This window comes from Echinops telfairi, unplaced genomic scaffold, assembly GCF_000313985.2.
Source record: "Echinops telfairi isolate 266 unplaced genomic scaffold, ASM31398v2 ScPeMD7_18;HRSCAF=68, whole genome shotgun sequence".
NCBI lineage: Eukaryota > Metazoa > Chordata > Mammalia > Afrosoricida > Tenrecidae > Echinops > Echinops telfairi.
This window is the reverse complement of record NW_022103915.1, coordinates 50,238,293-50,263,472: the sequence shown is the minus strand read 5'-3', so window position 1 is coordinate 50,263,472 and position 25,180 is coordinate 50,238,293. Positions and strand designations below refer to the sequence as shown.

The 25,180-nt window shown below is 46.1% G+C and overlaps 1 protein-coding gene across 1 annotated transcript in view; it reads left to right on the top strand.

The window, feature by feature from the left end:
• The window catches only part of PELI2 (pellino E3 ubiquitin protein ligase family member 2), a 155,559-nt gene that overhangs the window by 41,129 nt on the left and 89,250 nt on the right, over window positions 1-25,180 (top strand). The window contains exon 2 of the mRNA XM_030884872.2: window positions 12,167-12,296. Coding sequence (XP_030740732.1) covers window positions 12,167-12,296 — 130 coding nt within the window. The remainder of the gene's footprint in view (window positions 1-12,166; window positions 12,297-25,180) is intronic.

Sequence of the window (25,180 nt, the reverse complement as noted above, 5' to 3'; positions counted from 1 at the left end):
TAACCACTATGCTACTGGGACACCAGACCCCAGTGCAGAGACTGCCATCCCTTCCAACTTAGTGGGGGAAGTAGCCCGGGAAGTTAGGGTTCCATGTGCCACATCATGTATGGGATGGAAGCACAGCCAGGTTCTAGTCTCTCACTGCCCTTCTTCCCATTTCCTTTGGCTGTTGCATGAGAGCGTGGGGCGTAGAAACCCTGGAAGAAGCACATAAAATCTGGTAATGGGTAAAGTAATGTGCTGCTGATTAAAAGAACATTTTAATGCGTACTTAGCCTTGGGAAATATTTTGGTATGAGAAAACCTCAAGATAAGGAAAAGAGCAACTCGAAAAATAGAGCTGCCTCATCTCAACTGCCATAAAGATTTAAGGTTTTGTTTTCTTTTTGAAACTGTAGCGGTGTCTAAAAGCAGGGAGTAAAGATGGCAACACCACAGAACACCAGTCGACCAGGCCGGCAGTCAAGCCTGTAGGAGCACCTCCTTAGTCACACGTCAGAGGAAGCCATGCTGGGACTCAAGCTCGAGCCTTTGTGCTGGTTCCAGAACAAACCCCTGGCAAGGCAACGGTCCACTTGCAAACTTGGAGATGAAGTCTTGAGATTGAAGAGCCATGAAAGGCCACTTTCGGATGCTGGTTCCACTGTGAATGTGCATCCATATTGGTGTGGAGCTCACAGTGATCGTACTTCCTTCAAACTTTAACCTGATCAACTATTTCCTGCTTTATTTCACTTTCTATTTTAGGCCGGGATTGGAAATGTGAGATGATATGACACATACGAGACCCCACAGACCAGCACAACATTTGGAAGGCATTTTATATATAACGGAATGATTACCCCCCCGCCCCCCATTTTCAGTTTCCCAAAGGGAATATTGGTTATGGTTTCTAACACAATTGCAGTGTGATCAGAGAACATGCTGTGTGTGATTTCAGCCTTGCTAGTTGTTGAGATTTTGCCTTATGGTCCTTACATATGATCAGTTGTTGGAATTAGGCTGTGATGTGTATTGAGTTCAGAGTTCTCTGCACTAGGTCAGGTTTCTTAATCACGTGGTACAGCTCACCCGCCGCAGGCGTTATGTTTTATTTTATTGTGCTTCGTGGTACTTGGTTTTATTTACAAATTGCAAGTTGGTGGCAATTCGGTGTTGAGCAAGTCTGTGGATGCCATTTTCCCAATAGCATGCACTCGCTACATAAATGCCTTTCCCATGTTGGTAATTTTCTCAATATTTCACACTTCTTTATCATGCTGTTGCACACTTCGTAGATGCTAGCACAGTGTAAACATAACATTTAAAAGTGTAAACATCACTTTTCTGTGCACCAAGAAACCAGAAATCGGTGTGCTGGCTTTGCTGTATGTTATTGTGGTGGCCTGGAACCAGACCCCCGATATCTCTGGGGTACTCCCATACTTACTATTGTATACGACTCCTTTTAATTATAGCGGGAGGTGCACTAAAATCACCACAGTGCGTTAAGAAACCCTGGTGGCTTCTTCATACTGGTTATGCATTGGGCAGTGATCACAAAGACAGCCAGCTGCTCCCCAGGAGAAGACCAGGCCTTCTACTCCTGTAACGAGGTCTGGCCTCAGAAGCTGGCCGGGCTGTTTACCTTGTTCCGCGGGTTCCCTGGGTCAGAATGGACTCGCAGTGGCGAGTCCTATGGTTGTGGATTAGGCTCTTACAGGCGTGTCCCTGTGCTGCTTCACCATCTTAAGCCGGGTTCCTAGGTGTTTTCTAGTTAACGCCCCGGGGCGGTTCTGCCCCGGCTTGAAAGGTTGCTGTGCGTCAGCAAGGACTTGGCCATGATGAGTTTGGTTTTGCTGAATTGAACCTTTCCTTTTTATGAAATCCACTTTTCATCTTGTGAGAAGCACTTTTTGCTTGATAACCTTCTTCCAGTTCGTGTTTGCATGGTAATGCAGATTTTTCCATTTTTTTCAGTTTTGTTTTGATGTAGTTCTTGGAGTTTTTTTTTAAGTCCAATCATCTTTAGATCGTTACATTTAATGTAACTATTGGTATATAGCTCTTCAAATCTGTTATTGTATTTCAGTTTGCTGCCCCTTTGCTTATTGCTTATGATTCTATTTCCTTTTCTTTTGAATTGATTTGTAGTTTGTCATTCCTGTTTCTCCCACTAGCTTTATTACTTTATTGGGTACTTTCAGTAGGAACTCTGGTGGTATAGTGGTTATATGTGGGGCTGCGATCCGCATGGTCACCAGTTCAAAGCCACCAGCAGCTCTGTGAGAGAAAGATTGGGCATTTTACTCAGGTAAACAGTTACAGACACAGAACCCATAGGGAGTCACGATGGCAGTGAGTTGTGTTTTTTTTTAAGATATAAAACATGCATCCATAGCTTATCAAAGATAAATGACATTTGCCCTCTTAACCTGGGCAATAGAAAGATGTTAGAACATTTGAATGACAATCTCTTCAGATTTATACACTATTGTTTCCCTGTCTTAGTTGTGAATTTAAAAAACCCACCAGGGAGAATATTATTGCTGTGAACAATGTTCATTTAGAATTACCTTGAAGTAATCTGTTTGGTTTTCTTTACTTGTTGCTACTCGGCAGACCGGCCCCATCGGGCGCTTTCTCTTTTCCTTGCCACCCATTCCTTAAGCTTCCTTTCCTGGGAATCTCCTATGGGGGCACTGAGGGATAGGGTTTGATTTTAACCCGTGGATTTCTTGGGAGGCTTCCTCTGTAGCTGAACTCGAATGTCGCCAGGGCTGTCTGGGCTGGGGAGTACTTGGGAGCAGGCTGCCGCTCTCGGATACTGTCTGGGCTCCCTCCCACCTTGATGTGTGACTTCGGCCCGTCCTTTAACCTCATTCTGCTCATGCCGCTTATCTCTGAAGCGGAGATGACAGCATTTAATATAGAGCCTGCTGCACAGAAGGCTCTCCACAGAGTTAGTCAATAAATAAAATTAAAGTTAAAAACGATAGACAGGCCTCTAAAAGCTCACAGATGCAACACAGAAGGAACTTGCATAGAAGGTCACAATTTCAGCCTGCCCTTTTGTGTTGCCAGCGCGTCCCTGGAGGGAGGCAGGGAAGACGTGCTGGGAATCAGGGCGGGGTATGGCGAGCCCCCCCTCACCCTTCTCAGTGGAGTCAGAATCCTGGTCCAAGGAGTGGTGGGGGGCGAGGGAGGGGGGCAGCAGAGGGACTCGGCCCCAGGTGTGTCAGAATAGAGCTGCGCTCCACAAGGTTTTTAACCTAGGGAAGTGGATTGCCAGGCCTTTATTCCACGGTGCTACTGGGTGGATCTGAACAGATGCATGGCTGTGTGTCCGGCAAGGCTAGGTGTCGGGAAAAGAGGACAGAAAAGGTAACAGTTATGACACTGAACTATGCTACTGGGAAGTAAATTAGGACAGCGCCTGGTGTCCTTGAAGGTCTGTGCGTGGGCATGTCCTCCGGCATGTGTAACTCAGGCTGGGGGACTTCATGAAAGGGCACCGCCTGCATCTAGTCCTCTCTACCAGCCCCGTGTGAGAGAACTCAAGTCGGCCTTCCGTTTTCCTTACGCCGCCTGGACTGGATGCTCTCTGGATGTTTCTTCAAGAGGGTACAACAGCCACCACGCTGTTCTGAAATAATGATAATTGTCCGAGGAGTGTGATGATCATTCTGGCTTCAGCTCCCCCGGGAACGGACTACATCCCAAGGAAGATAGCAACAGAGTTACAGATCCAGTTTAAAAAAGAGGTTCCCAAACTCTTTTCAAGACACTTGGGTTCCATATGGAGACTGAAGACGGGAGCATCCTATTTAACAAGGCAAATCCAGGTTCCTTGAGGCTCCCTCAAGCAGCAGCCCAATGTCAGGAGCTTTAATGGATTCTGTCACCTCTGCCCTCACATTTATTCTTCACAGCAACCCCGGAGGTTGCTGGCATTACCCTCTCCTCCGGTGAGAAGCTAGAGGTCAGACTGGGAGTGTGACTTGCCCAAGCGTGCACAAGCCGCTAGAAGGCAGGGACCAGAATGGGGCTCCAGCTTCTGCGTCCTCGCTTCTGCTGCTTCTAAAGGAGACAACCTCAAGACAGACCAGTAGTGCAGGATCCATTTCCCCTTAAAAAACCATCAAGGGGCTTTTAAGGCAGCAGGGGTGGGGGAGGCTGATGGAAAGTAAAACTAAGTGCTAGAAATGAGAAAGGGCCCAGGTGGGAAAAAGACCTTGCACTTGACTCCTAACCAAAAAACTGACCCCCTTGGATGCACCCAGTGGCACCGTGGCGTAAAGGCCTGGCAATCCACTTCGCTGGGTTAAAAACCCTGTGGCGTGCAGCTCTACTCTGACCCACCTGGGGCCGGCTCACTGTGAGTCAGAATTGACTCCGTAGCAGCAGGTTTGGGAAAGAGCAGCAGAGGCGTGAGCGAAAGCAAAGTGATGTCTTCAAGGCTCAGCAGTCATCTCCCAGAGGACTGGCCGGGCCTGGGTACCACCAGGACGAGCTAGTTCTCCGGCTGCAGATCAAAGCCTGCGCTTTGCTTTTGGAGGCGAAACGCATGCAGCATTTCTGGGTGCAGATTTGACAGGCTCGTGCCCAGCTTTACTGTTAAGTTAGATGGGGCCATCCAGGCCGAGAGGAGAGAAATTAAATAACAGGGGAAGTGGACTTCATGATTGAACCCGATGGTTTCCTTGCATTTTCTTACACACAGTAGTGCATTCACGGAGCCCCTGCGAACACCCTCAGGACAGGTACCACCTAGCAGGAGCTGAATCCTGCCTTCAATCCAATCTTTTCATCTCCAGTCCTGCTGTCCTGTAGTACAGTACGCAGTCTCCATTGGTAATAGAACTTGATTGTGATTTCTTGGCACAGGGGACAGAGATATTGCTCTCGAGGCAGGAAGGGCCTTCCTTGTGTGATGAGGATGCGGGCCACCCCTGCAGCGCCATCACTGGAGGCTGGGGCTGCCCCCACTTGGGGAATAACCCCTCTCCTCTTCACCCCGGCTGATGCACTGCTGCCAGGTGATTTCAGGCTAGTGAAGATCCAACAGACTCTCTCCCAACTGTGACCCGGCGTCCCGATACCCCCTTGCTCACTGCAGCTTCCTGCAGACAATCCCTCCTGGCTGATGCATCTGTGGGTGGCAGGCATCGCCTCCAGTCTGTCTCTCTGCCGTCTGCCAGAAGTGCCTTGGGTTTGAAAATGGCCAGCGAGCGGTGCCTGGACTGGAAAGAATTTGGACTTTGGAGCCAGGCAGAACTAGGTTTGGATTCCAGGCTTGCCCTTTCTTAGCCAGGGAATCCTGGAATCAGTCAAATGGGAGTCAGAACCCCTCTCTCAAGGGCTTTCAGGCACATAGTAGGTGTTTAGTAAAGGTTATGAAAGCAACACTAACAGGTGAACTCTTACCTTTTAAAATTGAACAAATAAAATCATCACCCCCAAACATACATTACTTTAAGCGCTCTGTTGCACATGCTCTCCCATTGCTCTTTGCAGCGGTTGAATTCGTTACTCCTCTGCCTGTGTGAAGAGGTAAATTCTCATCACACCCTGAGTAATGATGTGCGTGTTCTTTAGACTCCAGAAGGAGGAGAAAGGGAAGCTTGAGAGACGGTTGGCGGGGGTGGAGTGCTTTGTGTAGCCGCTGAAACAGGTGTGCCAGCAACACTCGGAAGTTTCATTTCTACCAACTTACTGGCTGAGAGGCTTGCCAGCCACAGAGCATACTGACCTTCTTTTGTGGAACAACAGCTTTTTTCCTACCAAAGCAGAATTTCATCTTGATGGATGGTCTGTATCCCATCAAAAGAGTCCTGCCATTTTGGGGCTGTGGAGTTGTCTGCTAACCACAAGTCAGCTGTTCAAACCTACCAGCTGCTCCACAGGATAAAGATGAGGCTGTCTGCCTCCATAAAGATTTACAGTCTCAGAAACCCGGTGTAGAATCTCAGTTGAGTCAGACGGACTCGATGCAGTGGTTGGTTTTTGCTTTCTGCCATTTAGTTGCCTGGATGTCCCTAGTGCTTCTTGGGCAGGCCCCAGTTTGCCATGTCAGGTGGTGGAGACACAGGCAACCATGCTTTCTTGGACTTCACAGCTAAGGGGGAAGAGGGAGGCGGGAAGAGGGGAAGTCCAGTGTTAGTCTTCCAGAGGAGGTGGCAGTATTTGGCGCCGGTGAGAAATCTAGACCCAGGGCACCAGGAAGACTGGCCATGGAGTGTTGTTGTCCCAAAGCGATCTAATACTTTAGGCAAGGCAGTGAGAAATGATGACAGCAGAATCACAGAGACATTTATTAAACTGAAGTACCAAAAGTATGAAGCTGTTGTTTGTCAACATATTCTCCAACAAAGTATGTAGACTAGTTTTTTTAAATTTTACTATGAATTGGGAGAAAGTTTACAGAGAACATCTGTTTTCTGTCCACATGCATCCATACACATTTGTTTCATGTCACTGATTGCCATCTCTACCCTAACCATCGCTCACCCCACTTCCTCCTTGTGTTTCCTGTTTTATTCATCCTCTGTTCCTGACCCTTCTGAACTTTGTCCTTGGGTCAGCTCTGCCCTTTGGATCTCAGATGGTTCCTCATCCAAGATGCGCATACCTCACTAGTGTTATTGTTCCCTTTAAGAGATGAAAAAGGATCCATTCAGGTCCAGACCTGAACAGTGACAAAGTCCTGGTGGTTCCAACAGTCTCTTGCTGACCAGTAGAGCTGTTGTTTTGTCTTAATGATTTTGAGTTTTGTTCCCCCCCGCCCCCCTTCCATCCAGGACCTCTCACAGGATCCCTCTCAGAGCAGGTGGTCCTGGTGGCCGGGCACCATCTGCTTTTTCTGCTCTCAGGATCACGGAGGCCAATGTTCGAGGGTCTGCTGGACTGCCTGTCTCCATGCGTCTGTGACTTTCTCCCCCGCTTTGGTCTGGACGGGAGTTGCTTTCATATCTGTGATCCTTCTCTGAGGACTTCTGTGCCCTTCGATCCACACCACATCGAGACAGCACCGTTGCCACCCCCAAGGGATGCAAATCATCTTTCCTTCAGTGTTTTGGGAACAGAAAAAAAGCCTGGCGACTGAAGCTCAGGACAGTTGAGTGGATGGAAAAGGGTTCCTCATGAGTTTTTCATAGGACAGTCCATATTATCCGCAAAGAAAGAGCAGGCACTTCGTCATGATGGAAAATTTCCCTTAGTTGCAACATTCCTGGCCTTTATCTCACCACTTTTCTTAAGTGTTTTTATTACAGCCCCCCTGGTCATCTTGTGCCCTTTGAGAAAAGCCATCAAGATTAGCTCTTCGGAACCCTCCCCCCCTCCTCAAAAAATGCCACCATCTTCTGATGTGACCTCGCTGCCTTGAATCCATCTTTGAAGTCTGCCTGATCGTCTTTAAAATACTTGATCCCTCTAAAGACCGTGGTTTTGTGTGGGGTAGTGTTCATTTAAACAGTTGCAAAGCTTCAATGATTTGGGAGGATGTCCACTGGAGTTCTATTAATCATTTGATAGTCCTTACCTCAAAATCCTATTTTCCATGGCACAAAAAATATCCTTGGGGGCTGAAGGGGGTGAGGGAGGATGGACGTAGGCAGGAAGGCACTCCCAATGAAACTGAGACAAATGTATAATGGAGAGAACTTGTCTGCAACCATCTACTGATTGCAGACACCTACATAAACACCTTTTGTTTGGAATCAAGCTGTGCATACAGTGAAGTGGTTATGAGCTGGATTGCTAACCAGAAGGTCAGCAGTTCTAATCTACCGACCACTCTGAGAGAGAAAGATGAGACTTTCCAATCCCATAAAGGTACAGGCTCAGAAACCCACAGGGGCCACCTTTCATCGTTGTCCTACAGGGTCGCCGTGAGCTGAAGTCCCCTTGATGGCAGAGTGAGTGAGTGAGTGTATGTGAACCAGAGCCCTACCACCGTTCCTTTTGCACGTACCCTCGTGTAACCAACACCCTTACAGCCTATTGACTTAAAAAGATAAGTCCCTTTGTCTCCTGATTTTGTGGGTCAGGAGTTAGTGCAGTGATTGGCTGGGCATCTTCTACCCCAGGGGTGTCTGCAGGAGTCCAGAGGGCCCCCGCATGTCTGGTGAAAGGCTGACGCCCCCTGTGTGAGCAGAGCACCAGAGGTGTCTATTTTGCTCCTATACAGGCCCTGCCCTCACATGTCCCTGTAGTTCCTGGTCCCACTTTCAATAGTGTCACCACACTGGTTGCCCTTTCTCGGTCCCTCAACCTGCACATCCAGGCAGGCCTGCAGCTGCTGTTGATTTTTGTCTTTGAAAGTTAAGGACTTCCATGAGAGTCGCGCCAGGCATTACTTGAGCCTTGTATAAATGCAGTGCTGTGGTTTTGTTCCCAATGACACCCTGGACAGAGAAGAGCTGCTCACCGGGCCGTCTGGGGTCGAAAGTCACGGAAGCGGACTGCCTCCTGCTTCTGCCTCCACGTGGCTGGTGGGTTTGCACCACGGACCTTCTGGTTAGCAGCCTCAGGGATCACATCAAGAGCTCTTGAACTTGGGCAGCCAGCCCTTTGTAATGATTGACAGGTCATCTGATAGTCTCACTTAGTAGGGAAAACAGCTCTCCACATGTTTCGCTCGTCTCGTCTTCCTCCTCTCCATCTTTGCTGCTTTGGTTCAGCTTTCATGGTTTCTCCTTGCGTTTGTTTCCTGTGGCCGCTGCTGCAAGTGACCGAGATGTGGTACCTTGAAGCCACAGAAATCTCTCCGTCCGGGCGACCAGCAGTCTGAAATCAAGATGTCCAAGGGCCACGTTCCCTCTGCCGCGCTCCCTGCCTGGTGCAGCTTCTGGTGGCTCCAGGCACTGCTGGGTGCATGGTTGCCCACTTCCGTCTCTGCCCGCTTGCCCCTTGGCCATCTCCTCCTTCCTCTGTGTGTGTTTCTCCACTGCATGCCTCTCATATGACCGTGCCCACATGAATGCTGAGCCCACCCGGACCTTCCAGGATGCTCTCATCTTGAGATCCTGCACGCCATCCCATTCCACCCCTCACCCCACCCTGCCCCCCAAGATAAGGGTCATATTCCAGCATTTCAGGACATGGACATATCTTTGGGGGGATCCACCCTGACATGCACCACCTTCCCCCTCTGTGTGTTCCGTCTTGTATTGGAGCCCCTGGCCTTTGGCCTGGATACCCTCTCTCTTCTATCCTGCATGTACTGCCCTGGGAGACCTTTTACCAGTTCTTGGCTTATATCGTACCAGACCCCCGTTCTCCTTGGGGCAGAATCTTATGCTCCTTATCTCCTTATTAGTAGGCGATGCGAATCTGGTCCCTCTCTACTTTTTAGCTTCCTTTCCCTCTGCATCCTCTCCACTCGCACTTCAAGCTTTAGCCATACCTAGCCACCCGTCACCCCCCTGGCCTTTCTGTACCTGCAGTCACTTTGTACCTCCCACTTAGTCGGACTGCCCAGACTGTGAGGCCGGGGAAGCTGTGTCCTCTCCAGATACAAGCTCCTAGTGCATCTTCTGGTGAGTTACCGTCAAGTCACCCCCACCCATGACGAACGCCCATGTAACAGAATGACATGTTGCTGGGCCTGTGCCAGCTTCACGGTCATTGGCACTGTGTGCTTTCCCTGCAGTGCCACCAGAACACCCTCATGTGTATCGCACTTGCCGTGGTGTCTCTCCTTTTAAGGAGAGAGATCGGTGAAGGCAGGGCAGGCGATACTGACCAGCTACTTGGCCTGGTAAATATGGAATGATGGCCACATAGCTTACCTAGTAAGAAGCTTGTCTGGTCTTCACACTGCTCTTTCCACTGTCAACCTTAATTAGTTCCAGTAGGGTTTTTTTTCCCTTCCCTGACCATCACTTAGATGTATCAAGCAAATAGGCAGCCTTCAGGGAGACCAGCATATTCCTTGCTTAACCTTGATACCTGTGCATCTACACTCAGGCAATTTAAAATGTCTGCATATACTATGGTTGACGTTTGGGGAGGCGGTCCCTTCCCTTCCGTTCCTTATATTAGATAAGCCTTTTGGGTATAAGAAGCAGAACACCCCCCACCCCCCCCAGCCAGGGCCCAGCTGGGCCGATGGAGGCCTCCAAGGACCCCTTTCCCAGCTCTTCTCCTTGTCTCTGTTCATCAGCCTCATGCTTTACCTGAAAGACGGAGATATCCCTACACGCCAGAGTTCCGCCAGAGATTGGCAGCTCCTCCCTAGGTCCCAAGTTTGAATTTTCAGGGATGTGAATGCCATTGGCTAGCCCGAGTTGGGGTCCAGCCCTGGCTAGTCAGCTCCATGCAAGTGTGGTGCTGGGGGCTCCTCTTTGAAGCGAAGGGATGGATTCCAGGTGGAACGCTGACCTGAGCAGATGCTCCCACAGTGTCCGTCCTACTCTCCCCAGACGGGATCCCATTTTCCATGGGTAGCTGAGAGAACTCATCCCGATGCATTCGACAGCCGCGCAGGGCAGCAGTGAGAGCCCGCCCCGAGGAGCATTGAGGAGCCAAGCCTGGCCCTCGGTCCTGAAGGCCACTGACCTGAAAACTCGGGGGAGCAGTTCCACTCTGCGCAGGTGGGGCTCCCCGTGAGTTGGAATAGACTAGATGAGAACAGCATATTTAGGAGAAAGGTGCAGAACAGCGGTGGGGGCCTGGGAACCACAGCCAGGATGTGTGCGCATTGCCACGAGGCCCGGGAGTGGACCGCCTCCTCTAAGGTGTTGAGAGCCCGGGCTTTTTCCACCCATCTGCGTTCCTCTTGATGTAAAATACCCACCTTGCTTTAAACGTTATGGAAATCTATTAAAGTGTGGTTACATTTTTCTGTTTTTGTTATTACTCATGGGTAATTTACTGTAGCGATTCCATGTGTGTTTAAGAAAATTATGTACATTGTTCTGATTTCGCCTGAGAAAAATATGTTATTTCTTTCTTCTAGCAAAGAAACCTGTCTGGCTAGCTAATATTCTTTTGTGATGGAAATGGAAAGAGATTATAAACACAGCAGGAGTAACTCTGGGTGATAATTTAAATCCATCCTCACCGCGTTGCTACTAAAATGAAAACCAGACGCACAAAGCCCCCTGGTTTCCACAGTGACTGTTCTGGCGCTGGCCTTGCAGAAGCATGGGAGGCTGGGGGTCCGCTGAGAGACACGCAGGGCAGGGGAACAAGCTGCCAGCCAGACAGCTGGTTCCCAGCTCCAGGGTTTTGAAGGAGCCGTGGAATTGTTGTTTATCCTTGTAACATTTCATGATTGCCAGTCTGTGTGCAGGTTGGTTCTCGAAGGGAGTCTCTGTCAAGGTGGAGAGAGGGAAGAGCCGGGTCCATATGGCAGCCTGGGAAAGGGAACACCCAGCGCTAACAAATAAGTCGAAAATTGGAAAGCTAACTGTATTCCCGCCGTTCTTTTAACCACCGGTGTTAGTAAATACAGGACGTTTGCTGAAGGGCGTTTTATGTCTTCCAGGTGGCTTTTTCAGTAATTTGACAGTTTATGGACTAAAACGGATCATTGTACTTCTGTGTCTTTTTTATGGGCACCCCCCCCACCCCCTTTAGGTAGAGTCATGGTTATCATTTAATTTTTGCAAACTGTTTTTGTTTGTTGTTAGCATGACAATGTAGCATTCAAATGGAGGGAATCAATGTCCTGAATTCCGAACTTTTAAGAAAGCAAACAATTCAATTTGGTCATCTTACAAATAAAAACCCTACAGGTAACATTAACATGATAGGAGAGTGAGTGATGAGGTTTAATTAGTACGTTGTTTTCTCACTAGTTCATTTAAAAATATTTCTTGCCTGTTTCTCCAGGGCCCATTAGAAGGATGCTTACAGAATGGAAACAGCACTAATCTGGCCTCTGCAGAATACACTTTTGCTTATTTATACACTGCCTTGTACCAAAAAAACCTTGAGGTGTCTGACTTTATTGCATAGGAAACCTACAGTTACCTGGACCTCGCTCTTAAACTCCGTTTCTGGAAGTGCTAGTGATTTCACTCCGGCCGAAGTCGGCTCTTTCGCCTGGTTGTGGGGGTCTCGCGGTGATTCTTTCATGATCTTCCTTCTCTCCCCTTATTTCACCCAAACCTTTATTCGTTCAAAGCTGGAAATTGACAAATACCTGACCTCCCTCGTTCATCTCTGCTCGTAGGTACAATGGTGCTTTACCGAATGGAGACCGCGGACGGAGGAAAAGCAGATTTGCTCTCTATAAAAGGCCCAAGGCGAACGGGGTCAAACCCAGCACCGTCCACGTGATCTCAACGCCCCAGGCATCCAAGGTAGGTGGCAAACAGTGACTCTCCTTTATGCCTTGAAAGCCTCGCTTTTGTTTCGGCTTCTTTTTGTGGACAGGGTGGCTCACCCACTAGGGCTTGGGTGTGCTCTGCTCTGGGGGCTGTACTGTGACCTGCAGTCGCAGTGTAGTGCATACATACACCTATTGTCTCCAGACACTGTTAACTGTGCCCTGGCAGGGGGCAGAATCCCTCTGCTCCTAGACCCCTTCCCACCTGTAGTAAACCAGTGCTATAGCATAGAATGGAACCAGCTTCTTATCTCAATGCTGGCTGAAAGAGAAATGCTATCCTAAAGTTGATATTGATGTTTTCTGGATATAAGTCTTATCAAGCTTTGTTATTTTCCTTCTGTTAATCATGTGTTAACACAGAATCAGCACATACATGGAATTGAAGTTGTGTGATTCTTAGATCTGAAGTGCCAAGAGCTATGTGGTATTAAAACATTTTTTTGTATACATATTTCCAGGCTCATAAATTTAAAGAGAATAAAAGGCTCACTCTTTAATGATTATTTTATGTATTTTCTGACATCTAAGCAAGAGGAAAACGCCAATTTGCAATCTGGTTCATGAATTTTATCTATCAGATTTATGACAGTTTTTCTTTCAATTAAATATATGTCTTAATGTATAACAGTTTTCTTTTTCTTGAAATAATTACATCTACTTGGAGTATTTTATACGGGCTGCTGGCTGGGCATGTTTATTTACTGTAATGAGCTTGGGCCATCTGGAATAAATAAAATGTACTTGATCCCCACTGATATTAAAAACCTTGGTTTAAATACAAATGAATGCCTTTCATGGAGAGACCTTGATATTTTTACTTGGTCTTAGGAAAATAGATCACTTTTATTGAAATTTTATTCACAATTTCCTATTGTCTTTGAAGCAGTGTCAGAAGAGTCTGCCTGCTTGTATTTGTTAGGAGAGCCTTGTTCAAAGGAGGAAAAGGTGCGATGGGGAAAGACTGAACCCCGAGGAAAACCGGAAAGTAGAGAACACTATCTCGCGGCTGAGTTCCTGACCAGAGCCAGGGAAACCATCTAACATGTTTAGGGAGAGGAGAGAAAAGGGGAAGGGTGCTTTTTAAGGAAAACAGCGGGAACCCAGCCTTAGAACAATCCTGAGGAAAGGAGGAGATGAAATAGCAGCAGAATCTTGGAAGGCCATGAACATTTTCTGAGAATGTTTTATGATCCAAAAGTACTTGGTTCGGGGGGATACCAAGGTCAGTGTTTTCAGACATGGCACGAGTGTCAACAGTGTTGTGATGAGATCGATGTGTTGATGTGTTCTTGTGTTTTTGCCCGTTGGTTGATTTTTATCTTCCCTTTCTCTCATGGGGATCTTTTTAATCTCAGATTTTATTTCAAAACTTTGACGGGAAAACTTATTTGGCTACACAGACCGACTAGCACGATGGTGTTTGTTGTTAGGGGCCATCGAGCCAGTTCTCAATCACAGCTACCCGTGTGACAGAAGAACCACCCCACAGACGACGGAGTGACCCAGGCTTTTACTACGTTTTCTTCAAAATACATCTCCCAGTGATTCAGCCTACTATCTCCTAACGTACTGGTTATTTTCCGAATGGACTCATCTCTTCCCTGTCTTTCAGTCCGTGGAACTAAAAGGATTTGGTCAATCCCTACTCCAATCTCCTATTCTCCCACCCTTCTACAAACCAGATAAAGCATCCACGACAGGGATCATTTCCATCCCAAGGCTCATAGTGTCACCTGTGTCCCACTTTCCCACTGACATGAAGCAGAGGCCAGCCCATTGTCACAGGGTCACAGACTCTGACAGCAAACTCGAACTCATGATTGCTGCTGTTACGGTTCAACTGACAGCAGCCCCGTGGGTGCGGCATAGAACTGCCCACAGGGTTTTTAAGGCTGTGGCCCTTCAGCACCCGACCGCCTGGCCTCCCAGACTGCCCGCGGATGGGGTTGATCCCCTCCTCTGAGCCACCAGTTCATTATCCTTGTATCTGTACACCTCCACGGGATTTATTCCCTGATGAGGACAACACACCCAGTCCTCTATCACCCTGTGCCACCCATGTCTGCCAGGATGGCCAGCCCACTTGGCTTCCAGTTACTTGTTGTCTCGACCCCAGATGCCCCTATTCTGGCTGCTTTTGGCACCCCGTCTGCCCCAGTCCCTGGTCCTGGGCCTCTCCCTGGCCATGGTGGAGTGCCTTCCTTTCTTTAAATCATTTTACTGGGGGCTTTTCGTGTTCTTAGCATAATCCATCCATCCATCCATCCATCCATCCATCCATCCATCCATCCATCCATCCATCCATCCATTGTGTCAAGCACATTTGGGCATATGTTGCCATCATCCTTTTCAAAACATCTTCTTTCTACTTGAGCCCTTGGTATCAGCTCCTTAATTGTCCCTCCCTTCCTCATCACCCCCCCTCCCTCATGAACCGTTGATAATTTATGAAGTATTATTATCTTCATATCTTACACCGACCATTGTCTCCCTTCACCCACATTTCTGTTGTTCGTCCCCCTGGGGGTGGGGGCGGTGATACATCGATCATTGTGATTGGTTTCCCCTTCTTGCCACTCACTTCGCTGCTTTTCAGATTGCCAGGGTGGTGTTCTCCTTACCTTCTGCTCCAGTGTTGGCTTCTAACATGTATGTGGTGGCACTTGGCAAAACCTGTGTGACTGAAGTTGACAGCAGTCTGTCATCCCTCACACTTGTGACTCTGGACTCTCAGTAAGGAGGAGAGTCCCCTTCAGCTGGCATTGCAGATCTGAGACCCCGAAGAGTGGATGCGCCTGCCCGTCCTTCCGCTCTGAGCACTCCGCCTCTTGGCAGGGGTGCACCTGCCGCAGGAATAGCCTTTAGACAATAAAATGTTTAATCAATGGCATTCTAACCTTGTTAGAATTTCTGTTGGCTTTGTGAAAACCAAACAAAAAGAAAACTTTTAGGGAGATTATTTTTGACAAATAGTAAGTGGTAGAACGTACAATGTTGAATATAGAAATCTACGATAGTGCATCAGAGGCTATTTTGGAAACAAGACATTTGCAACTAAAATATTAATTCCAAGAGAGAAACTATTAAGTTATCTACCCAATTCCATCCCCACTCAACACTTGTTGACAAATCTGAAAGAATACAGTGGAAATTCAATAAAACCTTTTAAATTTATTCATTCTTAGGACTTGGCTAATTGAAATTTTAACTTAAATGACATCATTTGTCTTTCTAGAATTTTGAGTTTTGAAGGAATACAATTGTATAAATATGAGCCAGTTAATTAAACATGACAAATCAAGGAGTGATTCCCATGGCTTAGATCAGTGGTTCTCAGCCTTTCTCACGGCACAACCCTTTCGTACAGTTCCTCCTGTTGTCCTGACCCCTCAACCATCAAATTATTTTCACTCCTACTTCCTCACTGTCATTTTTCTACTGTTATGATCGACCCCCAAAGGGGTTGAGAACCGCTGGCTTAGATGGTAATAGAAAGAGTGAATATAAAAGAAGTCAGTATTCTTAAGGCAGGTAATTTTGATTCAAAACAAAAATCATAGAAGGCAGTAGAAGTCGTAGGCTGCCTGCTTCTGGCAGCTTAGCGGCTGAAAACCTTACATCAAGACATTGTCGAATGTAGCCCCTTCAAGTTGGAAGGCACTTAAAATACGCCTTCTCAAAGTAGAGTCGCCCATAACGCTGAAGATGGAATAAATCTCTGGGGACCTCCATTTGCTGTTGGGGCCCCAGTCAAAAAGAAAAGACACACTGCGGGAGCATCATTAATAAACAGGCATGCACTGTACAAAGTGTGAGCCCAGGAAAATTTGAAATAAAAGAAATGAAGTGAGACACATCAAGTTTAATATCCTAGGTATTTTTGTGGCCATTGTGAAGCAGAAAATCATGTGGTTCCCTAGACTGGGAATGCAACATTCAAGAGAAATGATGTCGCATTCATTGTCCACAAGAACATTTCAAGATCCGCCTTGAAGCCCAGTGCTCACTGTGATAGGATAATATCTATATGCTATAAGGACATTCAATTAAACAACTGTTATTCAAATGTATGCACCAACCACTAATGCTCGTGATGCAGAAATTGAAGAGATCTACAGCGTCCTTGGTCTGACATTGATCAAGCTTACAATCAAGATGTTTGATGATTATTGGTGATGGGAATGCAAAAGTTGGAAACAGAGGAAGGTATAGTAGTTGGAAAGGATGGCCTTGCATATAGAAACTAAGTTGGAGAGCACATGATAAAACTTAGTAAGACCATGACTTCATTTATTCATTCTCATTCATCCATTCATGTCTTTTCAACAACATAAGCGGCTCCTATCCATGTGGTCTTTTGCAGACGGAATACACAAAAATCAAATGGATTACATCTGTGGGAAGAGAGCACGTAGAGTTCAAAACAGCAGCCAAAACAAGGCAAAGGCTAACTAGCGAACACACCATCAAATCATCACATGTAAGTTCCTGTGGAAGTTGAAGAAAAGTCCGCTAACGCCAAAATAATGATCTTTAATCTAGCCCACCTGAATTTTGAGAACATTTGAAGAACAGATTAGACACACAGAAGACTTGCTGAGCTGTGGATGGCATCAAGAACATCGAACATTAAAAAAGTAATGGGTCATTAAAAAGACGGAGGAAGGAAAGAAAGTGGATGTCAGAAGAGACTGAAACTCACCCTTGAACGCAGAGGAGCTAAAGCAAATGGAAGAAATGATGAAGTCCAAGAGCTGAGTAGAACATTTCAAAGGGTACCTTGAGAAGTTAAAGTCTCCCAAACGAAATGTGCAGCAGCTGGACAGGGTTTGAAAATGGACCAAAGGAGGCGCTCAGCATATCACAGGCTGAAAGGACTGAAGGACACAGTCAAACCTAACGTTGCACTATTGAAGGATTCTATGACTAAGAGACTGAGCCCCCGTACAACAGGCCTCAAAAGAGGAAGAAGGAAGAGGTCTAAGCTGCACCTGGAGGCGTTCGTGAAAAGCAAGGCTCCAGGAATTGACAGACTATCAATGAAGGGTTTCCACAAGCTAATTATGGGGTTGGCAAAGACTATTGGATGCCACAATATGGGCTGCCAGAAGAACAAATCTGTGTTGGAAGGATTGCTCTTCTTAAAACAGGAGGGGGCTTTGGACAGTGCTATCAGGAGAGAAGAGCCCCTGGAGTGGGGACTTCACCTGTTTGGTGACGTCAGTGAAAGAGGCAGGTCCTCAGAGAGACGAGCGGACACAGTGGCCGCAGCCATGGGCGCCCCCAAACACGGGTGTGGTGATGGCTCAGAGCCGGTCAGTGATTTGCTGCTGCTCAAGGGATTGCTCCATGTCAGAGTTGACAAGGATGACACCCAACAACAGTCACAACAGAAGACTTACTGTGAACAGGGCTGGGTTATGACAACATCAACATGCCCACAATCAGTGGACACATTTACGTTGAACGAAGTAAAGTTACTGGAAGAGTCTGATTTCCTGTATCAACTCATACCTGAGACATGCTTCGCTTAGATTGTGACAGTTACATCAAATCAAGGATCACACCAGTAATTTCTAGCAATTAACAGTTGACTTTGAAGTGATTAGCATGATTTGATGACTGATTGGTGCTGTAATGTACATCATTTAGGTACAGTTTTTGTTACTTAGAGAATGAGAATGTTTAAAGTTTTTTGAGTTACAGATTTACCTACCATTTTGGTTTATTAGATATTATCACCCTTGTCATGAATACATGCCTAGAATTAGGTGATTATTTTACTTTATGAATTTGAACATTAATTTGTTATTAACCCAGTACAAGTGAGCTTAATGAAGTTCAGGGAAAAATTCTGTTATCTTTCATTTTCTACCATCTGGTATTTCTGTAAATAATATATATTTTTTATGTTTACATTTAAATTTTTACAAACTTAAAAAAATCATTTGGCCATTGAAAGTAGTGTAATTACAGTAATTTCTGCGATGCTATCCTCCCCTTTTTTGGTGTCGTTATCTTCTGTGTTTCGCAGAGTACACCTGGGCGTTCTTGTTCAGATACTTCTTTTCTGTTGTTTCAAAGGACACGAGTAACACGTTGCCCTTTTGGTGGTTCAGCCAGGCAGCATTGGTTGTACCGACACATGATCGTCACTTCTCGCACAGATTTGTAAAAGTGAGAATATTTAAAGTAGGCTTTACTATAGTAGCAGAATACTTACAGCCAGGTTTTGATGTCTGACTCACAGTGCCCTCGGTGAATACTTCCAGAAAGTCTGCCAGCACTTCAGAGAAGCGTTAATTTCGGAAAATACTAGACGGATAGTAGATAGTTCAGGAATATCGACACTGCCTTCCCCCCACTTAACCTTGGCACACGTTGTTCTTCCTCTCAAGCCCAGCAATAATGTTCTTGTGTACAGAGTAATCACAGGGTTATTTCTCTCCTCTTCTGTTCTTTGAGGCTTGATCATCTACTTGGCTGCTTGATGGACAGGGCAAAAGAACGCCCCATTGGTTTCTAGCACCAGGCATTTAGTCTTCATTTTCCTTTTCTACTGTTAATACCAAGAATTAACATTTTTGTTTTCTGTTTCAGCAGAGACTGCTTATAATTTTTGTTTTGAAAAATATTAGGAGTGGTGATCCCCTTCCCGTATAAAGATTCTGACCAGGAAGCCCTCGGCAGCATTTCTCCCCTGGACCATCTAGCATGGTCTCCCCACAGCTAGAGTGAGGGGGACCTGGGTCCCCACCTGGTCCGTGTGGATCCTGAATCGGCTCCAAGGTGAGCCCTCTCTCCTCTCCTCTACACTACACCTTGACCGTGCAAGTTAGCTTCCCCAGGTGGCTGTGTTTCTCTTTGTCTTGGCACCTTTGCCCATGATGTTCTTATTCCTTAGAATATGTCCTGGCCTCGTATGCCAACCTTTGCTCCCACTATCCCTTTGAACATGCCCAAATGTCCTTTCCTTCTAAATAGTTTCCCAGGCGTGTCCCTCCCAGCAAGCTTCTGTGAGAAGTTCTTTCAGAGCTCCTAAAACACCTTTTGTCTATTTTGTGTTTTCCGACAAGTGCTCTGATGCTGTTTGAATTGCTAGAGGCTTACCTGTCTTACTGTCCAGACAGAAGCTCCTCGAAGACAGGGGCTGTCTCTTAACCCCACATTGTTATTGCCTTGCGTGTGGGCTGAACAGGCTTCTTGTTCCAGTGAGCCAATCATTGACTGACGTGTTGGTGTTCTGTAAACCGACAGTCATGCATACAAATCATTGTAGAGTTTTAAGCACATTTGGTAATTTGGGCGTGAGGTGATTGTAGAATTGGGATTATACTGTGTGTATTGCCTTGCCTCCTTTCCCCCACCTATTGTGGCATATCCCCATTGTTAAAGGGAAAGACCCTTGCAAACGGCATTTGTAATTGTTGCGGACCACTTCATTATGGTAATGCATGAAAATTTGCCTCATCAACTATTTTTGGAAATTCAGTTCATTTCCAAATTTTCTCTATTGTAAGTAACATCTTGATACCTACCTTTGCACAAAAATTGTGTGCGGTTCTTTTTTTTTTTTTTTTTAAATATCGGGAATCACATTTGTTCTGTGTGAATGTTAAGGGAAAACAACTGATTGTCTTTTTTTACTATGAAAACCAGGTTGGATAAAAGCAGGGACTTTGAAGCTTAGACTTCTTGAATTCTTATCTTTCTTCTATTTGGCTCTGGACAAAATATTTATCCTTTCATTTTTCTGAAACAGAAGTTTCTGTTAGTCAGCATTGGTTTAGCCTGCAGTAGCCGACAACCCCTAAATCTCCATGGATTTTCGGAAGCAGAACTTTATTTTACATTTGCATCTCCTGTCGAGCCGGGGGACTGTGTTCCTTGGGGAGAGTCACGGTCCCAGGCTGACAGAGCCCCTTCTTGATGTACGCCTCAGAGATTTGAGGGGGGGGGCATGCTTTCAGGGCTCTGCTGTGCTTTACCAAGTTGAGAAGTGTAATTCTTTTCCAGGGACTGTCAGTCTGCATTTGCATGTAGCAGTGCAGTCAGCCTCCTGGCTTTTGAGGATTAACTAAAGCAATTCTTGAAGCAGTGCACTCACAGGATAGCAGATGCCCGATCCATGGTAGCACTTGATTAATGTTACCTAATATCATTAGCGGTTGGTTTCTCTGAGAAGAATAAATTACCTGCTAACAGAAGTTATAAGTGGGCTCAGGATGGGGATGCAACTTAACATCTGTCTTAATTATTGGCAGTTTGATTATATTTTAAAAATTCTAGGTCAAATACACTGACTAAAAATTAAAACGGCATTTTATAACGGGAATTTAGTTTCCTCAGTAAGCTGCACAATTTACTTTTATCGTCTTTTTCCGAATAGCGTCTGCGAAGATGTATTCATGAACTGTTTCTGAATAATTGAGCCGGCCAACGTTGAAAACCGGTGTTCGGCCTCACTCGAGGATGCACTTCCCTACTGTAGTGCTCAAGAGGGAACCTGATGTGAAAACGCCTCTGGCCTACCTCGGTTTTGGTTCCTCGTGCATTTGTAGCTTGCCAGTGTTTCTTTTATCCTGTGTTTTCCGTATTTTTCAATTCAGTGCTGAATCTTTGGTTCACAAGGATTCGTTTTTTTAATGTTTTTCTGTAGTGCTGAGTTGAAAATTGTTACAATGAATATCAGCAGTATAAAAATCCATTTTTATCTTACTCTTCAAACTAAGATCATACTCCTAACATATTTTTAAACTTCTAAATCCATTGGTATTTAAGGCTTATAAGCCAGGTAGAATGGAGGTTATTCTCTTACAATACAGAAGAATGGGAATTCTGGGAAAGAGATCTTACCCTACCTTCTTTAGTTTAAGAAAACTTCCTTTAAAGTACATAAATCAAAAAGAGAGCATTCATTACCAGCACCCCAATGACCCCCGCCTTATGCCACCTTTCTGGTATCCCCCCGACACCAAGCAGTAAGCAGTAGCCGTCATCCGTACCTAGACCACAGGCTAGGTCTCTCATTGCTGACTATGTGAAATGTGACCCATGATGCACTTTTTTGTTTCCAAACTCCTTTCCCTCGTTGTTGTATTGGTCTGTGAACTCTCCCAAAGTGGGTATAGGGATCATTGGATCATTGCTATTTAGTCTTCCATTGTCTGGGGCTTCATTTTGTTTATGTTTTCAAGTTTGGGCTTCAGGGGTCTTTTTTTTTTTTCAGAGGTCTTTTTAAGTAACTAAAACCTCGGCTGAGTTTTGGAAATTATGAAAGGTATTATAAAGGGTTAGCTATTTTACTTTAGGATGCGAAAGTCCTTATGGGCTAACAACATTCACGTGTACAGCTTGCACGAGTTTAAAACCCAGCTGCTTGCTGCGCGAATGAGAAATGTCTCTTTACTTAGAAAGCTGGTTAGCCTGCTGCATCAGGAACGATTCGACAGAACTGAATCTTGGAAGGAAGAGCTTTTAATTCTATGCTAACTTCTGAACGTTGTGGTGTGTTGCTTCCTCTTCTGAAAGTCTTACTCGGTGGTCCAGCTGGGGACCTGCTTGCCAAATGGTCCTCAGATTCCACAGTTGTAAAATCGAGTAGCCCGAGTATCTGTCTGTCTGTCTCTCTCATCCATCTATCTATCTAGATGTAGATTTAGATGTATGTATAGAGAGTAGAGGAGGCTGGAACAGAGGTACTATTCTCGTGAGGACAGAGACAGAGTCCCGTTGGTAAAATGCCACCAGCACAGTGGGAAAGCAGGCATTTCATAGCTCGGGCAATAACAGCCCTCTCTACTCAGCCTTTACCACCTGGGAACTGGGGAGGCACAATGGGCTGCTCATCACAAAGCCGGTGGTTCAGACCCACCGGCTGTTCCGTGTTAGAAAGATGAGGCTCCCTGCTCCCACACATTTACAGCCTTGAAAACCCCACGGAGCGGTTCTCATTTGTCCTACAGGCTTGTGATGAGTCAGAATTGGCTTAATGGCAGTGGGGTTTAGTCGTTTGTTCACCACCTATCAGTTCACAGAATTCATAAATAGTTTTTTAAGAAACAAAATAGCACAGCAGTAAAAGAATGTTTTATTCTCAAACCAAATAAAGACGCTAACAACCACAAGATTCACAGAAACGGGCGTCAAGCTATCTAAGACGTCCTAGAAAAGGGGCTATAACTCTAGGAATTATTTTCTCACTGGAGAAAACCAGTGAGTGAGTGCAAGTAGAAATCTTCCTAATGCACCATTCTGGGGGGTGGCGGGTGGGGTGGGGGCCATCCATAATCAAGAGCAAGTTATACACTCTTGTATTGACAGTGTCCTAGTGGCCCTGCAGGGCAGGGTAAAAGTGCCCTGTGAGTTTCCAACACTGACTGCCCGGGAGTAGAAAGCTCCGTCTGTCTCCCTGGAATGGCTGGTGGGTTCAGACTGCAACCTAGATCGCAGCCCAGCCTGTCTCCCGGACCAGCTGGCTCTGACTCAACAGTCAGTTTGGATTTTTGGTTTTCTTTTACAAAAAAGTAGGGCAAACTTATTTCTTAAATCTCACATGTGTACGTTAAATATTTCTAAAAATAAAAGTTCGTATTTTAAAAAATCGAAACTGTGACTTTGATAGATGCACAATCACTCTTTTAAAAGCACTTACTAACATCCTTGAGCTTGTCATATTGTGGTTTTTCCCAGCCTATAATCTAGTGAGTGAGATTCACTCTCATTTAACAGGATGGGAGTCGTTTTGCTGGTTTAAATGACTGCATGTCTGTTTTGGTGTGTGCTCGACTCCACATAATACATATTTGCAACTCACTCTCCCTTTGCTTTTTCATTCGGATTTGAGGGGCACACACCTCCGCTGCTCCTTCTCCTCCCCCCACCCAGGACTTCAGCCCCCATTCCTATCTCCCGCTCCTGGGTTCTTTATTCTGTGAAACTCCTCACCACTCCCCAGTCAAGGCGAATCTGCCCTTGTAGGGTCAGCTGATGGGTGAAATTGAAGGAGGAGGTAGCTTCCAGCGTGTCATGACTGGGGCAATGGGGGAAATCGGTGTCCCACAGCCCCCTACTCCCAGGCGGGGGCTCCCACTTCCCTCTGCCTGGACTGGGACCCTGTGGTTTTGACTTGCGCCTCCATCCGGCTTGGATAAAAAGAGGCGCAGGCAACTGAGCCCCAAACTGTTTCCAGCCTTCTTAATCCGGGCCAAAGGCAGATGAGCCCCGTATCGGAAATTAATTTGTAAAGCACGCCCCTCTATCTCCACAGCCTGATGTAAAGCAACAGTTTTTTTGCTAAGCTACATCAAATTTCTGAAGGAAAGGGAACTTGTCGGGAGACTCTGGGAGCAAATCCCTTTGCCACTTTGCCTGCCAGAGGACAAAGCGATGCAGGCCCTGAAGAATGAGCAGTAGATTTGCTGAAGAACCTGCCCACTTTTGATATCCCCATAGGTTCCATTTCCGTGACACAATGGGGAAAAATGACACATGACACTTAAAATTCTCGAAAGTAGTCATCATGATCATGTCACTGTCGCTGCAATCGAGCCCACACCGACTCGTAGTGACCCTACAGGACCCGGTAAAACAGCCCTGTCGCTTTCCGGGACTGTAAGTGTTTACGGGAGTAGAAAGCCCTGTTTTTCTCCAGGAGCCGGTGGTGGCTTTCACCTTGGACCTGGAGGATCGCAGCCCAAATCAACGAAGGGGAGCCCCCTGGTGTCGTCATGGTTACATTTAAGGCTGTTATCCAGGAGGTCAGCAGTTCAAAGCCACCAGCTGGGTCCACAAGAGAAAAATGAGGCTTTCTACTCCAGGAGAGTTACATTCTCGAGAACCCACTGGGCAGTTCTACCCCGTGCTAAAGGGTATATGAATTGAAATTGAATTGATGGCAGTGAGTTTTTGGACCATGGGCCAGGTTCCATCTTAAACTGAAGAACTGTTACTTACTCATTCATTCATTCCAACCTGAGTTAGGCAGTATTATTTCCCCCTACTTAACAGAAAGAAGTGAGATGGTTTCTTGGCCAGAGAAGAGTTGCCATTTCAGCTCAAGTAAGTGGGCACTGGTATACTCAATGAAACTCACATTGAATCCAGAGTTCAAGAGTCCGAATCAGTAGACCTTAACCAGAGGTGATTTTTGCCTGGAGCACCACCTCCAGGGGATACTGGGCATTGCCTGGAGATGGTTTTTGGTTGTCACGATGGGGGGTAGAGTCACTGGTATTTAGTAGGTAGAGGCCAAGAATGCTGCTAAAATCAAAACCAAATCCACTGTCATCAAGTCAGAATCAATGGCATTATCTCTCCAGTAGCAGGCCAGTCCTCATGGCAAAGAGTTAGCCAAGCCAAGCCATCAATGGTTGAAAAACTCAAACGCTAAACAATATTCCTTAAATCCTTAAGCATCTTTCCTTCTTTTACCACTAGTTCAATATGACCCAGTTTAGAAAATACTGAAAAACAAGAAATCGGTAATAGTACCAAGGCATCGGTGTAATAAAAGACTAGGTGGAATTCCATCAATTCCATGTTTTAAAAACGAAAACACCTTCCATTAAACAAAAACAAAGTTTCGTAATTTTTTTCTAACGTAGTAACCAGAGCCAACACTTCTTTGCAGTCTGTTTTGGTATCACAGCTCCAATGGAAAAGTTCTGAAAATTACTGTTTGTGCTACCTGAAAATTGTCGTAGGATAGAGACTCCCCCAGATGGGTCCTTGCTGCCTCTGACGAATCTCACGGCACCAGAGGGGCCACGAGAAGAGGAGCCCTTCCTAGGCTCCCTGGTGGTGACCTAGTGGTTGTGCTTTAGGTAAGGTGACCGGATTTTAACATTGGTAAAG